Source organism: Pipra filicauda, unplaced genomic scaffold (assembly GCF_003945595.2).
Source record: "Pipra filicauda isolate LSUMZ 115617 unplaced genomic scaffold, ASM394559v2 scaffold507_size779033_pilon, whole genome shotgun sequence".
NCBI lineage: Eukaryota > Metazoa > Chordata > Aves > Passeriformes > Pipridae > Pipra > Pipra filicauda.
Window position 1 is genome coordinate 91,572 of NW_024104651.1, and position 17,244 is coordinate 108,815.

Sequence of the window (17,244 nt, forward strand, 5' to 3'; positions counted from 1 at the left end):
GGGCGGAACCTTTGTGGCGCCCCCAGCGGACCCTTCTGGAAGCGTCCGGCGCGGGGGGAGGTGGCATCCCCCAGTTCGCGGGGGAGGGGAGGGAGGATCTCCTCCATGGGGGTGGAATATGGGCGCTGAGCACGGCAGCAGTGGCCCGCATTGGGTGGCGTGAAATCTGGCGGAGTGAAGATAGACACACGACGGAAGAAGTGTGTGCGGCAGAGTGAAGACAGATACACGACGAAAAAAGTGTGCGCGGCGCTCCTCTCCGGAGCACTTTCAGAAAGGTTTCTGTTCCCCACCCCGCATAGCGAAGTGGTACTGCCCTTCCCTATAAATCCCGTGGGACAAGGGTGACTGTGGGTTGGTTTTAGAGTGTTTATTCGTGGTTGAGGTGTCCAGGCGGGCACTGGTGAATGTCGCCGTCCCCTGGAAAAAAGTTTCTCCTGGGAGGAAGAACAAGAGCTCCTCCGGGACGTTTTCCTGGGCGCAGGCTCCCGGGCGGTCCCTGGCAGGGACGTCCCTGCCTGCGCCGCCCTTGAGCTGTTCCGAGATGCTCCCGGGTGGGCGGGGGCTGTGGGCTTACATGGAAACTGTGTAACCTCGTGCCTCGGCTTCTCAGCAACTGTAGCATGTCCCTAGGGTCTGGGAATCGGCTAAAGGAATATAAGGGAGGGGGAGGGGGTTGTTTGGTTGGGGTTTTTTGGTTTTGTTTTGCTTTGTTTCGAATGTCCTCTCTATTTGATATAACACACTGTTTTATCTCCAGTAAGCATTTAATAAAGCTCTTAGTGAAAATACTCTTTGTCATCCCCCAGGTGCGATGTCCGAGGCGGTAGCGAAGAAGAGCCCGGAGCAGGATGGTGAGGGCAGCTCCAGGAGGAGCAGCTGGGGGCTGCTGGTCACGGCTGGGGTCGGTGGGACTCTGGTGGCCCTCTATGCTGTGGTCACCCCCTTTGTGACCCCAGCCCTGAGGAAGGTGTGCCTGCCCTTTGTTCCTGCAACTGCCACTCAGGTCCAGAATGTGCTGAAAATGTTGGAAAATAGAAGTGGCCCCCTAGTTGACATTGGTAGCGGGGATGGCCGCATTGTAAGTTATGGACATTGCCTTCCTTTCATACCGTGTCTCAAAAAAGTACCAAATTCGGTAGCTGTGGCTGCCGTTTTCTCATACTTAGGAATGTTTTGTCTTTGGCATCCAGTGGTTTTGTTTGAGTCTTATGCAAAGGATCAAAGTTGAGAAAGTTTAGGTGAGTAATAAATACTTTTTGCTCCAGTCTTGCAGCTTGACCAAGGCAGCATACAAAATGATAACCTGGTCGTGGTGACTGGAGGGAATTGCACTGCATTCACATGGACAGATGCCATCAAAATATTGGTGCTGTGATTCCACATAGGTGTATAGCTGCAGCAAGTGACGCTGTGAGATTAAATAGCACTGTGCTTTTGGAGCTGCAGTTCAAGCTTAATGTATAAAGGTGACAAGAGAAAAGGGGAATGAGAAATGACTGATAGATTACAAGAATAAAAATTCATAGTTTATCAGAAGTTTCCGGATTAAAACTTGTCAGTAACCTTTTAAATTATGTCTTAAACCTTTATTCTAGAAACTGGTGTCTTTTTGTATTTTTTTTTTTTAAATATAGATCAAGAGTTACTTTCAGACTCTTGCTGTTAGTATGTCATTTTGGCTTTGATTCAGAGGTTGCTCAAGTGCCTACCCCTCACTGCTTTTCAAATAAGTGGCCTAATTTTGAACATTTTTCCTTGTGTGTTTCACTGTTCTCTCCATGGTCAATTTTGCTACTGTTTAATTCCAGGATAGTGTCGTGAATGTGTTTAATTAAACTTTTATGTAAGTCATACGTGTACTACAAGGTCACAGTTTTGCCCTATGAATGTTTACGAATTCATTTTGTTTGTCTGAATATACTAATTTCAATTGGATTAGTCATAATAGTAAAATGCAGCTTTGAGTTTCTGCTCACTATACTACACTATACTCTTGGGCATCTAAACCTGAGTGACTTACACAAGTGCTTTCTTTTGATTTATATTTTAAATAAAACTCTGTGCTACTGTTTAGATGAATAGACTTTCATGTTTCTAAGTGAAAATTTGTTTTCTTTCTTGCAGGTGATAGCAGCTGCAAAAAAGGGATTCAAAGCTGTTGGTTATGAATTAAATCCCTGGCTAGTTTGGTACTCCAGATACAGAGCCTGGAGAGATGGAGTACATCAGAATACCAAATTTTATATTTCAGACTTATGGAAGGTAGGTAGTGAAGTATGTAAGAAGGAATCTGGTGTGACTGAGAGATTTTCATAGTTTGGAAATATTTTTCTGAAGGAACTGGAATGCTGACTGGCAACAAGGTGTTATATTGGGCTTTGAGCAAAGTACTTGTGCTGGGAGTCAAGTTTCTATGGGCTTACTGTGCTGCTCTGCTGGTTCTGTGCTTTGTTAATGTGCTGCCCTTTATCCGTAAAGGCTCCTGGAGCAGGCCTGTGGCTGATGAATTACGTGGGGCTTTTTTTGTGGGTTTGGGATTTTTTTTATTTTTTTATTTTTCAGAGAGGAACATAGGAAAACTCCATGGCACTGACTGGAAGAACCCAGGCACTAGAATGCCTGGTATGTTTTTATAACTAGCTAACATTTAACAAAAACTTTAAACTATACATGATTTTAACATTTACAGAAGCTATGAAAAAACTCTAAACTTAGATATAAATAAAATCATGTAGGTATTTTCTAAATTAATTCTTCCTGTGCTACTAGGATTGGTGCCATATTCTTGGCCAGACAGTAGAATTTTTTGCTGTTCAGCAATATAAAATTTTCTTTATGTGGAAATTTATGTGATGAAAAGTTGACATAGGATCTCCTTTCATATTTTTGGTCTAAATGCCTGCTGGAAGAAGTGCAGCTAGAGGGATGGGGAGAAAAGAATGGTGAGAACGTCTCCAAATATAAATGCCATTTTCATTAAGACTCGTTCTCAATTTTTTTTTTAGGTTTCTTTTTCCCATTATACAAATGTTGTTGTTTTTGGCGTACCTCAGATGGTAAGTTTACTATTTTTACACTGTTTAATTATTTTAATACCAAGGCATTCAGTGATAGTACATTTATCTGCAAAATGAACCAACCTGTAGCAGGTCACAGGTAGTCAGTAACAATCACAGAATGATAGAATGTTAAGGAGTTGGAAGAGACCTTAAAGATCATCTAGTCCCGTCCTCCCTGCCATGGGCAGGGGCACCTCCCACTAGGTTGGTCAAGGCTTCATCCCACCTGGCCTTGAACAGGGCACCCCCAGCCTCCCTGGGCAACCTGTTCCAGGGTCTCACCACTCTCACAGGAAAGAATTTCTTTCTACTATTTAACCTAAATGTCCCCTCTTTCAATTTGCACTCATTCCTCCTTGTCCTATCACTTCAGTTCCTGCCTAAGAGTCCCTCTCCAGCTTCCCTATAGGCCCCCTTCAGACACTGGAAGGTTGCTATGACGTCTCCACACAACCGTCTCTTCTCCAAGCTGAACAGCCATAACTTTCTCAGCCTGTCTTTGTGGGGGACATGCTCCAGTCCTTTTATCAATTTCACAGCCTTCCTTCGGACTTGCTCCAACAGTTCCACGTCCTTATGTTGGGAGCACCAGAACTGTACACAGTACTCCAGATGGGGTCTCACCACAGCAGAGAGGCAGAATCATATCCTTCAACCTGCTGGCCGTGCTGCTTTTGTTGCAGCCCAGGATTATGTTTGGCTTTCTGGACTGGGAGTGCCAGCTCATGTTGAGTTTTTTGTCAACCATCACCCCCAAGTCTTTCTCTGCTGGGCTGTTCCCAATCACTTCTCTGCCCAACATGTAGGTGTGTCTGGGTTTTCTGTGACCTGTATGTAGGGCCTTGCACTTTGTTGAATTTCACGAGGTTTGCGTCAGCCCACCTCTCAAGCCTGTCAAGGTCCCTCTGGGTGGCATCCCTTCCCTCCAGCATGTCAACTGCAGCATACAGCTTGGTGTTGTCAATGAACTTGCTGAGGGTGTGCTTGATCCCAAATAATAATATTTTGCTATTTCATTGTTGCTTCTTAATGTCCATGATAAAGCCTGGTAAAACTTGTGACAGTATACAGACTGGAGCTCTGAAAATACATCTGTTTTTGAGAAGAATTTTCTGTCCATTCGTTTGGAATCAAATGAAAACTGCTGTGCTAAAGTTGCTTGGAGGGAAGCCGATAAATTGGTTCTTGGAAATTTCAGTTTTTCATTCTGAAAAAAGGAGTTTGCAGGGAGAAGATGAAGTAGGAAATTCACTACAACTGATTTTTGGGAGCCTTGTTAGAGGAGAGTATTGAACTTTGCTTATGTTCTCCAAAAACCAGATCACCTCAAGTAGGCCAGCAGCTGATATATTGAAATGACCCCTTGTCCACGTGTGGATTGTGAGGGTTTGGGAAGGTACACAAATACTTCAAGTAGCTCTCTAGCCTATGTTCAGTGTGTCCCTGGGGAAAATGCATTCTTTAAAACTGGTGTAGAAATTGAGTTGGATAGACTGCTTTAGTGCTCTCCTACTTGAGTTCCAGCAGGGGGCAGTACAAACGTTTGGATTTGCAGTCAGGAATTCTGCCATGGCACCGAGGGGGAAAAGTGTGGGTGAAGAAGGCAGCTTTGGTGAATTAGAAATTAACAAATACCCTGGGAAAACGTGGGTAATCCCAGCAGAAATACTGACTTAACTTTAAATGTAATAAAGTGGGATAAATTAGTAACAGCTGTGATAGAAAGAGTAACTATAGGGCTCAGAAAAACCTGTAAATCCTAGGCTAAATTCTTTCAGTAGAAATACTGCCATAAATGCAACAGATGCAAGCATACGAACCTGTGTTTCCTGAGCATTCATTTGTTTATGATCCCCTTTAAATTTACTTCAGTCACAGCCCTCTGCAGTGACTGAATTAAGTTTTTTAGAAGCCTTAATACATTTTTTTGTTTTTTTTTACTGAGGACAATAGATTTCTTTAGCTTTTTTAATAATGCTGGTCTGATTTGATGCTGCCACACAGTGCTTTTATTTCATATGCAAGATTAGCTTACAAAACTTGGATTTATTGATCTTCAGGGAAGACTAAGACCTCTCTTGTTCTTGCAAGCATCTGCTTCTGAGTCATTGTAGAGAGAGAGAGACTTTTACTTGTTCAGGTTGGATGATGGAATTCTTACCAGGTGTTCATGTTCACAGCTTTTGTGTATTTAACTGATTATATACTGTTCAAAAGGTTTACTGAACTATCTATCCCAGCCTTTGCCTGACATAATATAAATAAAATACAGTATGATTTAGCACCTGAAGTAGCTGATAGATTTAGCTTAAAAACTAAATTGAGTGGTTCAAGGGTGCAATTCTTCCTGTTTGAACTATTAATGATGTTTTCTAATTTAAGGGAACATAGATATGCAGTTTGACTAATTTTCATAATAACTCATTAAAAATTAGGCCATGTCTCTATTTGTAATTTCTGTAACAAATTAGACCTTCTTCTACTGCTGTCTCCCCTTAGTTTTAGGTACCACAGTGGGCTTATTTTTCTAGTTTGTTCAAGGTGCGGTAGCAAAAATGTTTAAAAGCATTTACAGTATGGACGAAATCAGAGCATAGAATGCTTAAAAATATTTGGAGGCAACTCCTTGATATATTGGGTCTATGACTATAATAATGTTCCTAAAATATTCTCTTGTAAGCTTAAATGCAACTATAACAGGATATTACATCAAAGGCACACCCCGCATGTATGTGACAGTGTAAGATACCTGCACCCTTTGGAAACACATTTTCTTCAGTCAGTCTTGTTTTCTAATAATGTTCTGGTTTTTTGTTTTTGTGTTGTTTTGTTTGTTTGTTTGTTTTGTTTTGTTTGTTTTTGTTTTTTTTTTTTCATTTTTGTGAAATTTTTATATATTTTGTGTCTTAAGGTGAGCTACATTTGTAAATAATTACTATCCTTTTAACCTTTTAGTATCTAAATGTTGCATCATTATATCAAAGTAAATAGAGTTTTACACATAATAGAAGTAGCCTGTGGAGTTTGCTGTTGTAATTACTCATTCAGATACATACAGTATGTAAGAATAAAAGGAACTCCAAATGGCTGTGTACTGCTGATCTGCTTAATCATGCCAATGCCATCAAAATTTCTGAAGGACAAAAATGGCTAAATCTGTTAAATTTCTCTTTTTTTTTTCTTTTTTTTCATCCAGAACCTAATCACTATCTGAGATGAGAAAGAAATATCTTTGTTTTCTAGGTGCGTTAATTCATTTCTCACTTAATTCATAGCAAAATTTACGAGGAGAGCATCTGACTGGGAAGGGTGTTGCTCTGTTCTAGAAAAGTAGTGGTATTTCCCTTGACTTTCGTATCCTCTCAGTTTTTGGGAATGGAGGAAAGCTAGACCATAGGTGTTCAACGAAGGAGAGTTACATAGTGGTATGTAACAACATCCTGTTCTCTAGATTGGAGAGAGATAGGTTTGGTGGATGGACTATTCAATGGATAAGGAATTGACTGGATGGCTCTGTCCAGTGGATAATGGTCAGTGGCTCAATGTCCAGATGGAGATCGATCACAAGTGCTGTTCCTCAGCAGTCTGCCAGTCCTGCTTAATAACTTCATTAATGACACAAATGGTGGGATTGAGTGCACCCTCAGAAAAATTTGCAGATGACACCAAGCTGAGTTATGCAGTTAACATGCCTGAAGAATGGAAGGCCATTCAGAAGGACCTGGACAAGAGGTGGGCCCATGGGAACATCATGCAGTTCAACAAGACCAAGTGCAAGGTGCTGCATCTGGGCCGGGGCAACACTGGTATCAATACATGCTGGGGGATGAACAGACTGAGAGCAGCCCTGCTGAGAAGGACTTGGAGGTGCTGGTGGATAAAAAATATGAACATGAGCCAGCAATGTGCACTTGCAGCCCAGAAAGCCAATTGTATCCTGGGCTGCATCCAAAGCAGTGTGGGCATCAGGTCGAGGGAGGGGATTCTGCCCCTCTGCTCTGCTCTGGTGAGACCCCATCTGGTGTACTGCATCTAGCTCTGGGGTCCTCAGTACAAGATAGATATGGATCTGTTGGAGCAGGTTCAGAGGAAGGCTACAAGCATGATCAGAGGGTGTAGCATCGAGGGCTGGAGCTCCTCTCCTATAAAGACAAGTTGAGAGAGTTGGGGTTGTTCAGCTTGGAGAAGACTTGACTCTGGGGAGACCTTGTGGTGGCCTTTCAGTACTTAAAGTACTTAGAAGAGATGGGGACAGACTTTTTAGTAGGACCTGTAGTGGGAAAAAAAGGGGTAATGGTTTTAAACTAAAAGAGGGTGGATTCAGACTAGATGTAAGAAAATTTTTATGATGGTGGAACACTGACACAGGTTGCCTAGAGAGGTGGTAGATGCCCCATCACTGTAAATACGCAGTCATGCTGGAGGGGGCTCTGAGCAACCTGATCTAGTTGAAGATGTCCCAGCCCGTGGCAGGGGGGTTGAACTAGATGACCTTTAAAGGTCCCCTCCAATCCAAACTATTCTATGATTCTATATTCTGTTTCATGCAGTGCTGCTGCAGGGACTTGCATGTGTTAACAGGCTGTGGTTTCATCAAAGCTCAATTTCAATAGCATTTCACATACCAGCACTTCTCCCTACAGTGACAGCAGAATGTTTGCTTTCAGTTGTTGTCTGTGTGATGTTTTGGGTGTCCTAGTATCTGTCTTGGGGTTAGACTGTAAATTATGAGCACTGGTGACGTTTGAGTTCCACACAATAGCTCATGAACCTAGAGGTGTCAGAAATAGCATAAATTCAGAGGGCTGAGCTTTCATTCTCTACAGAGGAGAATCCCACTGAAGGGAATCATGAATTGGAACATGCAAAGTCTTTTCTTTGTCTTTTTTTTTAATCTAAGGGATAAGTTTTTGATTTAATTTTTAGAACTTAGATGTCACCAATTGGGCACAATAGCCATTTTCTAGTTTTAGATATTCTTTGTCAAGGCATCAAAGCTAAAATATATATCATACTTTTGTAAGAGTTTAAAAAAATCCTCAAACCTTGGACTTCTCTTGAACACTTGAATTAGATTCTAAACAGAATGCTTCTGTGTTTTTACTGCTTCTGAAAGCTTTTTATTATTACTCAACAGATGCCACAGTTGGAGAAGAAGCTGGAAGAAGAACTTGAATGTAATGCCAGAATCATTGCCTGTCGCTTTCCTTTCCCCTGCTGGATTCCAGATCATACTACTGGAGAGGGAATAGACACTGTGTGGGCTTATGATTTGAAACATTATAGAAGATGTGAAACAAAAAACTTGGAAATTACACCAGAGAGAGAATCCTAAACAACTAATTTGTTTTTTATACTGAAGTTTTTAACTTTGACTTTACCTGTTGAAGATAAGATAAAGCCCCAGCATATGGAGATAATATATATTCGCTTAAAGAACTGAAGTGCACTGATTATCTGAAAGCAAACAAAGGTTACTGAAAGATATAGTTAAATGGCTTAATGCAGTGTCCTGGTTTAACTCCATCTGGCAATGAAGTACCACACAGGTGTTCGCCCCAGTTCTCACACTCTCCTGTTGTCATGGGAAGGAAAATTGGGGAAAAGATTATACCCATGGGTTGAGATAACAATAGTTTAATAATTGAAATAAATTTAATAGTATTAAAAATTGCAATGAAAAGAGAGACAGAAAAAGACAGGAGTAAAACCCAGTAAAGATGAGTGATCCACAATACCATTACTCACCCCTCATTGACTGATGCCCAGCCCATCCCAGAGCAGTAATTGGCCCTTCCGTGCCAACTCCCCCCAGTTTATATACCAGGCACAATGGCATGGAATATCCCTTTGGCTAGTTTGGATCGGCTGTTCTGGCCATGCACCCTCCCAGCTTCTTGAACGCCTTCTTGTTGTCAGGGCATGGGAAACTGAAAAGTCCTTGGCTTGGGGCAGATGCTGCTCATCATCAACTAAAGCACCAATGTTACCAGCGTTATTTTCATCCTAAATTCTAAACACAGCACTCTACCAGCTACTAGGAAGAAAATTAACTCTATCCTAGCTGAAACATGACATATAGCTAGTAAAAATTATGAGAAAGTTTTATAGAAGTGGAAAGCTTTAATATGGAAAATGGGATAAAACCCACAGACCACTACTGTTAGGGGGAATCTCTATGTGAATAAAATGCTCAAATTGGTGAACTTAATATATTTATTCTTTCTGATGCTGTGTAGCATTTGGTGTTGGTGTTGGAAGCAACAACAAAGTGGCTTCTCAAATGAGCTGTAGTTCCCAAATGTCTTCATTATGTATGGCAAGTAGGCATAATACTGCATACACAAAACTGATCCAGGTAGACTATGATGGTGATACCACTTGTTCACACCTGAGCCTTGAATGTGTACCTTTAATAGTTGAGTATGATAAAAGAAGCAAATATAATAAGTTGTTTATTCATTAACATAAGTACAGCCTCTCATTATATTACTGAATTTTAATTTCACTTGTTATGTGAAAACAAACTGCAGAAGTATGCTCTTACTGAACTCTTATTGGTATAAGCCTTTGCAGATGGCCATAATTTTTCCTAACCCCTCTGCTTCAGGAAGGGGTTTCAGAAGTCATTTACTTGTCAGTGAAGTGTCAACATTTCTGTGTGCTCGAACTTTGGATAAAGGTATGGATGAGAGTTGCTTACTTGAATGTTTGAAGGCTGTCTATGATTCCAGAGCTAGTTGTTCTGGCTAGCTTGGCTAAATCTGATTGAACATATTTTAATTTATGATGGGAGATGAGATGGAAGGTTTTCAATCAGACTTCTTTTCCCTTCTACTTTTCTATACCATCTGATGAGATCTCAGAAACCCATGGTATCGCTGCATGGCTTTTCCTTCTAAATGAAGCAAGTTCTCCGTGTCCTTTTGCCAATGCTGGTTTGCAGTGGGGCACTGTCACTGCACTGGCATTTTTCTTTTCTACCATGGTTACAGCACTTTTCTGTTTTATAAAACAGAAATGTTTTATAAAACATTATCTGCTTACTTGTTCTTTTTTCTGGTTCCCAAGTAAAGTTTTACTGTTTTCACCCAGTAACAATTGGTCAAAGCCTCTCTTGGCCCCAGTTAACATATAGCCTGTTTGTTAAGCAGTGACTATGTAAGTTTGTCAGACCTTGGCATATATGATACCCATAGAATGAAGTTAAAACAAGCTAGGCAATTGTCACCTGACTTCAAGGCAGTCGTTATCACAACTAAAATTATCTCAGGCCAAGAGAAGTGCTGAGACTGTATAATTTCAGGTAAATACAAAGTCTGTGACATTTTATTATGTGTCAGGAGAGCAAATTTGCTGGACAATAGTATCTGGCTTGAAGAGAAGTTGTGTGCTATTTGGGATGCATAGCCTACAATGATACCAATGATACACCCAGGCTTTTTGGTTTTGGTTGAGGGGAGAGGAAGGGGAATTTAAAATTCAAATCTACACTGAGGATTTGAAATGGAGCAGTGGCATGGTTTTGTCCTGATAAGGTATACAAAACAGGGAAAAAAAGGGGCAAATGTATCTGGAGTCTGCAAAGGAGAGGTAATTTCAGCCTCGCGTGGCAAGGCACAACTGTAAATGTGGGGACTGTGTACTGAAGTACGTTGGTTTCTGGTAAGCAGGCTTTTACAACCTTTCACTGCGATGTTACATAAAGCATCTTGTAAAACTACACTATATTCTTTCTGTCATGATCTATATGTTATGATTATTACACAGTGACGGCACAGTGGCTTATCTAAAATGGATGAATTTAATATCCCAAGGCTATAAAACTGGAACCTTAGACAAAGGAAATCTGAAATTATTTCTATTGGAAAAAGACCACACAAAGTGTAAATTAGCTAATTAAGCAGGGTCCTTCCTCAAATGATTATAAAGGAGAAGAGGACGCAAAAGATTTTGATCAATTGAGTTGTGACCCATCTGCAGTGCAGTACTTTGACCCAAGTTTCTGGAGCGCTGTTCACTACAGTTATTTTGTAAGGAATGAAGCAACTGTTTGCTTTTTCTTCTGTGTTTGACTATATATTTTTCTATTGCATTAATGTTTGCCTGTTACCAGGTAAAACTGAATTTCTCATTTCTACCTGTGGTAATGGTTTTGGGATGTGCACTTCTTAATTACCACCTACTGCTCCAGAAATACTTGTTAAGAGGGCGAAATAGAATTAATGATGTGATGGTCTGAGCTTTAGGAGAACTAAGTGCTGCCATCAAGGCAAGGAGAAATTTTTAAATGTTTTAATGTAAAGCAGAGGGCTGTTTCTTCCTCTGACCACTTACATTTGGGGGCCTACATTGAAATAACAGTGGTCTGAAAGTTTGAAATTCCTTACAACGTAAGGAAATGTGCTGTATGTCCTGTTTCCATGGCTTAGGTGTGAAATGGAAAGCAAATTGCTCTAATTTACACAGGAGAACTGGGAAATCATTTTCTCATCATTTTGGCCTCAATTTTTCTATCACTTGCTATGTTCTCCATTTGGTTTGCAAGATTAAATACTTAACTGTGACTTCAGTTATCACTGTATCGATTATTATGTTGATACATTTCCAATTGCTAAGGTAATGTATTATGATTCTGTTGATATGCTACTTCACAGTACAAATTTGTTTCTTCTGAAAGCCAGGAAAGAGAACTGCCCTTATCGAATTACAATGTAGGTCTGAAGCCAAAAAGAGGAAATCTTCAAGCTACACATGCTGTTCAATACCAAAGTAATTCGGATACACAGAAAAAACCATAGTTTATTTTTATTTGTATCTTCTAGTAGAATCACTTGCCTTTTGGGAGTTACATGTTTTATTCTCTCCTTGCCCTGCCAGATCTTAGCAAAAAGAGTTGTTACATTATTGAACGAGTAATTCTTTCCTGAAATACTGTAGAATTTGATTTTTTTGCAAATAATACAGGTCAGAGTCAGACTTTCTTTTTTTTTTTTTCCTTCCCTCTCCTCTCTCCTCTTTTTCTTTTCTTCTTATATTGAGACACATTATGTCCCTACAGGTTTTGTGATGCAAGATAAATTGTACCAATGCAACATCTGAGTGCTGCAATTCTAATTTTTTAGTTTCCTATTTCCATTTTGCATAAATTGGCTTTCTAGGAAAAAGGAGAGGGTTATGGCTACAAGAGAGCCATCTGATAGGCAGCTTGCTCGTTATACTGCAATGTCAACACAGCAATGTCAACAAAGCCTGTCTGGTTTTGTTTGGGAAATATATGCATATCATGTGACTTTTAGGCATTTCTGTATCACTGGGTGTATAGAAGTACTTGGCTTATCCTCTGGTCTGAGTATATTCTGTCAGTTAATCTAATACTGCTCCAATCCTCTGAGCTGCTGGTTTACTTCTGAGTCATGAGCTGTAGCCAGGTAAGAAGATACAGAATCCACTTTCAAATAAAGCACCACATTTCACAAATCAGTTGAATGAGTATGATCTGTGGAAAAAAGTTTCAAAGCCCAGGCTTTGGGGAAGTCTTTTACCTTCCATGAAGGACAGACACCTTTCAGAAGGCAATAGACATCTGAATTCTGCATATTTTTTAAAAAAACTACTTGAACTTTGCTTTTCTCAAGTGTGTGTTCTTCAAAATTTTTAGCACCTTAGTACCATTCTAAGATCTGTAGGGGAAGTGAGCAGGGGCAACATTTTGGTTATCTTTCATATTTTGAGCTGTGGAAGGAAAGGAGGAAAGGGATCTTATGGACCAAGTATGGCAGTTTTGTCTGTTTCAAAGGCAGTTTGACAGACTTGCCCATCATCTGTGCATACTTCTCATTGAGCAGGAAAATCCATACTAAGAATAGGCTGTGATGAGAATTCACTTAGACATGGATTCATGTCTGATACCGTTACACTTGGACAAACTATTGATAGATTTCTTCATACTTCTATAGTTTCGCTTTCCATGGTTTACAAATACTGAAGCATTTTTTCAAAAAAGGACATGAATCCTTCCAAGTAATGGTTCAGTTTTAGGTTGTCCTGTGCAGGGCTAGGAGTTGGACTTCGATGCCCTTGTTGGTTGCTTCCAACTCAGGATAATCTATGATTCTACGGTTGAAGAGGGCAGCCTAATATCAGATTTAATGCCAGTAAATTCTACTTTGACTGATTTATTTTTCTTTTACATTTGACAAGATTGCAGTTCTCTAGGTTTAAAATGTAGACCCAACTTGTGTTCCAGAAGTAATATATGTCTCTTCTAGAAGATTTCTTGAATTCTTGGTAAGACAGTGTGGCAACTATGTCTAACTTAAAAATTACCCTTGAGTGAGATTACTGAACATATTAATTCTGCAGCTTTTTGCTTTGCATGATAATCTTTCTTTTCACCCTTGTATGTTTTACTGAGGGAGACTTATACAAGGATAACTACAATTTTTTTCCCATTTGATTTCTGAATTCTGCCTCTTTATTTGTTTGCTTTTATTTTTTCATATTGTCTTTTTACAATTTGACTGTTTGACTTTCAGATCTAATTTCCTTTTATTTTTTCCTGTAAATTAGGGGGTTTTTTTGGTGTTGTTTTTTTCCCCAGCAACTTTCAGGAAGACTAAATATGTTATGGAATGTTCTTTTTCTCTCTAATGTTTTAACATGCATTAAACCTTCTTGATTTATTTAGCAGTCTGTATGCTGACATAGCATGACTTTTGTTTCCAGTGGATGAAAGAAAAACACATCCACCCCAATGGTATTTAGATTGAAAAATAGCTTTGGTCTACAACAATTCTGGTTATTTAGGAGTTTTAAGTACCTAATTTCACTTTCTTATTATATTTCACCACTTGGCAAATGAATACAGGCTTTTTATCCCTTCAGTAGTTCTTTGGATTTGCGTTATTTGTTCAGGTGGGACTTTTGCTGACTTCTTTTTCTTAGTATAATATTGGGGTTTCCATTAGGGGCTTTGGTTGAAATGTCAGATGGATGTTTTTTCTGCAAGTTGCTGTATAGACTGTATAATCACTGTGATGCAATCCAGTGAACTGCTAACATTGGTAAAAATGAAATAAAACCTGCTTACCAGTAAATGCACAGGGATATTTTTCAACTTACTGTATATGTTGTGGTTTTTAAAAATAAATTAGGTTTTTGAAGGCCATATAAAACTTGTGGCACAAAGAGGTCTTTGCAAGGTCAGAAGAAGTAAATTACTGGCTTTCAACCTGAGGTTTGTGGCTACCTTCTGAGGAATCCACAAAAAGTAATTTAAAAAGCACATCTACTATCAGTAGGTTTATATTTGCTGCCCATGGTTGTATTCTTCCACTGGAAAATTTTAATGTGTCAGAAACGGTCATTTGAGAATCTCTGAACTAAAAATATGGGTTTACGTAAGATATTAGCTAAATGAAAATGAGTTTATCAAAGTGAGGAGTTTTTTGGTTTTTTTCCTTTTCTGTTGTTCCTTACCTGGATTGTTGATCTTTGAACCTCCGCAATGTACAAATGCATGAGCCTCTGTGTCTTTTCTGGTAAGCGTGTAACTTCCTATTTTACTGTGCGAGAGCAGTTGCATGGTTTTGCACATTCCCATTGCATTCTAATAATTCTATCTTTTTAGGTACTCTATGATATATATCATAGGTAATTTATGATATATACCCTGCTATAATGGTCTAATTAATTTTTTATTAGGAGCTACTTAAACATTAAATTTACATCTTCAAAACACCTGATGAACTGCTACCTGATGAAGGCTGTCTAAAAAGCCAAGAGAATTTGTGAAACTCTTTAAAGATGTAATGTCTGTAGCTGTCCATGCCAGAACTCAGATTCAGAGAGACATAAACACCTCTCTCTTGCATATGCCTTCTTGATTTTTTTGATTGAAAATGGAAGTGTGAAGAGGAGATTATAAAAACTTAAGAAATAATGAAGGTTCTGGGAGAGAAAAATGTGAGTGGTGAGGGATATAGCCAAAATCTAAGGGGCCTACTCTGTCACTCACTCCAGCCTATAAGGTTTGATGATCTTTTTTTTTTTTGATTTCCCTAAGATTATGCAGCTCTTCTTGAGCGTATACTTCTTTTTCTCTCTTTCCTATTGTTTTTTCAAGTTCATCAGAGTGTACACGAATCGAAATAATTTATATGTCCAAGTGGGCCATTCTCTAAATGGTGTACAGTGACCTTCATCATCTGTGTTCATGTGTATTTTATTGCTGCTTCCTTCTTTTCAGTACACAGAAACCAGACTTATACTCTGAATATCTTTATGCTCAATCTGTAAATCAGCTTTGTGGGTGTGATCAATACCAATTAAGTTTATTTGCAAACACAGATGTTGCACTGAAGTAATTCTAGAAAGAGTTTGAGCAGGAATGAAAAAATTAATGGTCATCATGGGAAAATACAAATGTTACTTAGTGATGGTAAATCTAAATTTAAATCTAAAATACTGATGTTATTTAGTGTTATTTAGGGATGGTAGAGTCTCCTGCCATTGAGGTACTTATAATTTTAGTGGGCAGTGTGATGTGTCAGTCAAAGTCAGGGAATGGAAGACTAGTACCAAAGCAGCACTGTGTGTCATGCTTTAAAAGAAGCTAATTTTCTAACACTATCTTCAGAGGCTACCTTCTGGTTTTATCTAAATTATTAAGTACAGTTATTTTTCAGATGAAGAGTATGATGGTAGGAAAGTATTATTGGCTGAGCTTATGAAACTACTGAGCCTCTTGAAGTGTTTGTCCTATAGAGAAATAATTCACATAATTTCTTTACCCTTTTCTCCCCCATACAAAAAACCCCTCAACCCTCTGGAGTGTCAACATTACAGAATTAAAATGGAAACTACATTTATCACCTTTAGAAATTAAACATTGGGAAACAGCTTCTAATATGAAAAAGTTGCTTCAGCGACTGGGTCTTATTTACCAGAGAGCATGAAGTATATTGTAGGTCAGATCCAGACTGACTTAAAAATGGTTTAAGTTACTTAGAAGAAGTTAATGTTTCTTTTGAGTCTCCTGGGCATACACTCTGAATTAAGTTGTTTGATTATTCTAATAGAAACACTGATCAAATAGCACTCTTCCCAGGATTATTTGTCTACTGCATGAAAACGAAGTAGTCTAAGCGCTTTCCATGTACAGGAAGCCGGGATGCTGGATCTGTCATGAGGTTTTGTCTATAGCTATTTTCTGTTTTCTTCATGTTTGTCTGTACTTTGGAAGACTGTGAACATCAGATGATTGGAATGGGGACATTTTTCCTCTTGAGTGATACTCGTAGGCGTAAGGACAAATTAGATGTTGAAGCATACCTTTGATCCCTTTCAGGATATCTGATCAATAGTGATTCTTCGTATAGTATTGTTTTAGTCTGTCTCTGGTAAAATTTTCATTTCCACAGGCACAAAACTAGATGTTGCTTGTCACTCATTTGTCTCTCTATTCTGTTGTATGCCTGAAGAATCTGTGTTGGCAATCTTTCCGTTTCTATGCAAAATACACAGGAGCTGTTTTATTGGCCTTGAGAACTTCTATTACCCTGGTGAGACAGTGTTGCCTTCCTGGTGCTGGATATGTAGGTCATTCACTGTCTAAGCTTATAAGTATCAGGGTTGTGAATGATGTAGCTTTCTTGTTAGTGTGTCCAAGCAGCACTGAACCTAGGATACTGGAGCTCAAGTTCTACAGCTGATAACCCAATCAAAAGTGCTGAGCTTCAGTTTCCCTTTATTGTTAGATCTTCCCTGATCACTACATGCACCCCACACCCCTACAAAATAAACAGCCCCCATCTCAACCTCATCCATCAGAATATATTCTTTGGCTTTCAGCTGCTAGTCCAAATGGCCACGTTACTTTCCAGCTTTGTCTAGGCCATAGGCCTAGTGGGGCCTGCTTGCCTTATATTTTGGTGAAAGTAGGGTCAGTTTTAGCTTCAGCTGTCTCAAAGGTCTGACTAAGAAATCTTTATAGTCTCTGAAGGCACTGAAATGAGTGGGCTCTGGGTGCTGAAGACTTCCTGAAGCTCACTGTCGTAGCATGATGGAACAAAGCATTAATGTTTTTCACAGGCTTTTATAAAGACTGCTTTAGTGCTGCTGAATTTGATCTCTCCCCTAGTTTTTGAACTCTGCAAAGCAAGGTTAAATTCACTCCAGT

The 17,244-nt window shown here is 39.4% G+C and overlaps 1 protein-coding gene across 5 annotated transcripts; it reads left to right on the plus strand.

Annotated features, from left to right (window-relative positions):
- The first annotated feature begins 54 nt into the window (after window positions 1-54).
- On the plus strand, window positions 55-9,764 carry ATPSCKMT (ATP synthase c subunit lysine N-methyltransferase). 5 transcript variants are annotated; one of them, XM_027724268.2, is made up of 5 exons: window positions 55-240; window positions 810-1,081; window positions 2,128-2,265; window positions 3,009-3,059; window positions 8,200-9,764. In XM_027724268.2, exons 2-5 carry the CDS (start codon window positions 815-817, stop codon window positions 8,395-8,397), a joined length of 654 nt encoding a protein of 217 aa, XP_027580069.2. In that variant the 5' UTR covers window positions 55-240; window positions 810-814; the 3' UTR covers window positions 8,398-9,764. The 5 variants fall into 5 exon arrangements, with proteins under 5 accessions (XP_027580069.2, XP_027580068.2, XP_027580067.2 ...); XM_027724267.2 differs by having other exon boundaries at window positions 56-309; XM_027724266.2 differs by having other exon boundaries at window positions 56-278.
- Window positions 9,765-17,244: the final 7,480 nt, after the last annotated feature.

Bases quoted from the DNA above. Each gene is read 5' to 3' on its own strand.
- ATPSCKMT (XM_027724265.2), top strand. The intron at 2,266-3,008 runs GTAGGTAGTGAA...TTTTTTTTTTAG, and splicing joins ATATTTCAGACTTATGGAAG to GTTTCTTTTTCCCATTATAC. The intron at 3,060-8,199 runs GTAAGTTTACTA...ATTACTCAACAG, and splicing joins TTTTTGGCGTACCTCAGATG to ATGCCACAGTTGGAGAAGAA.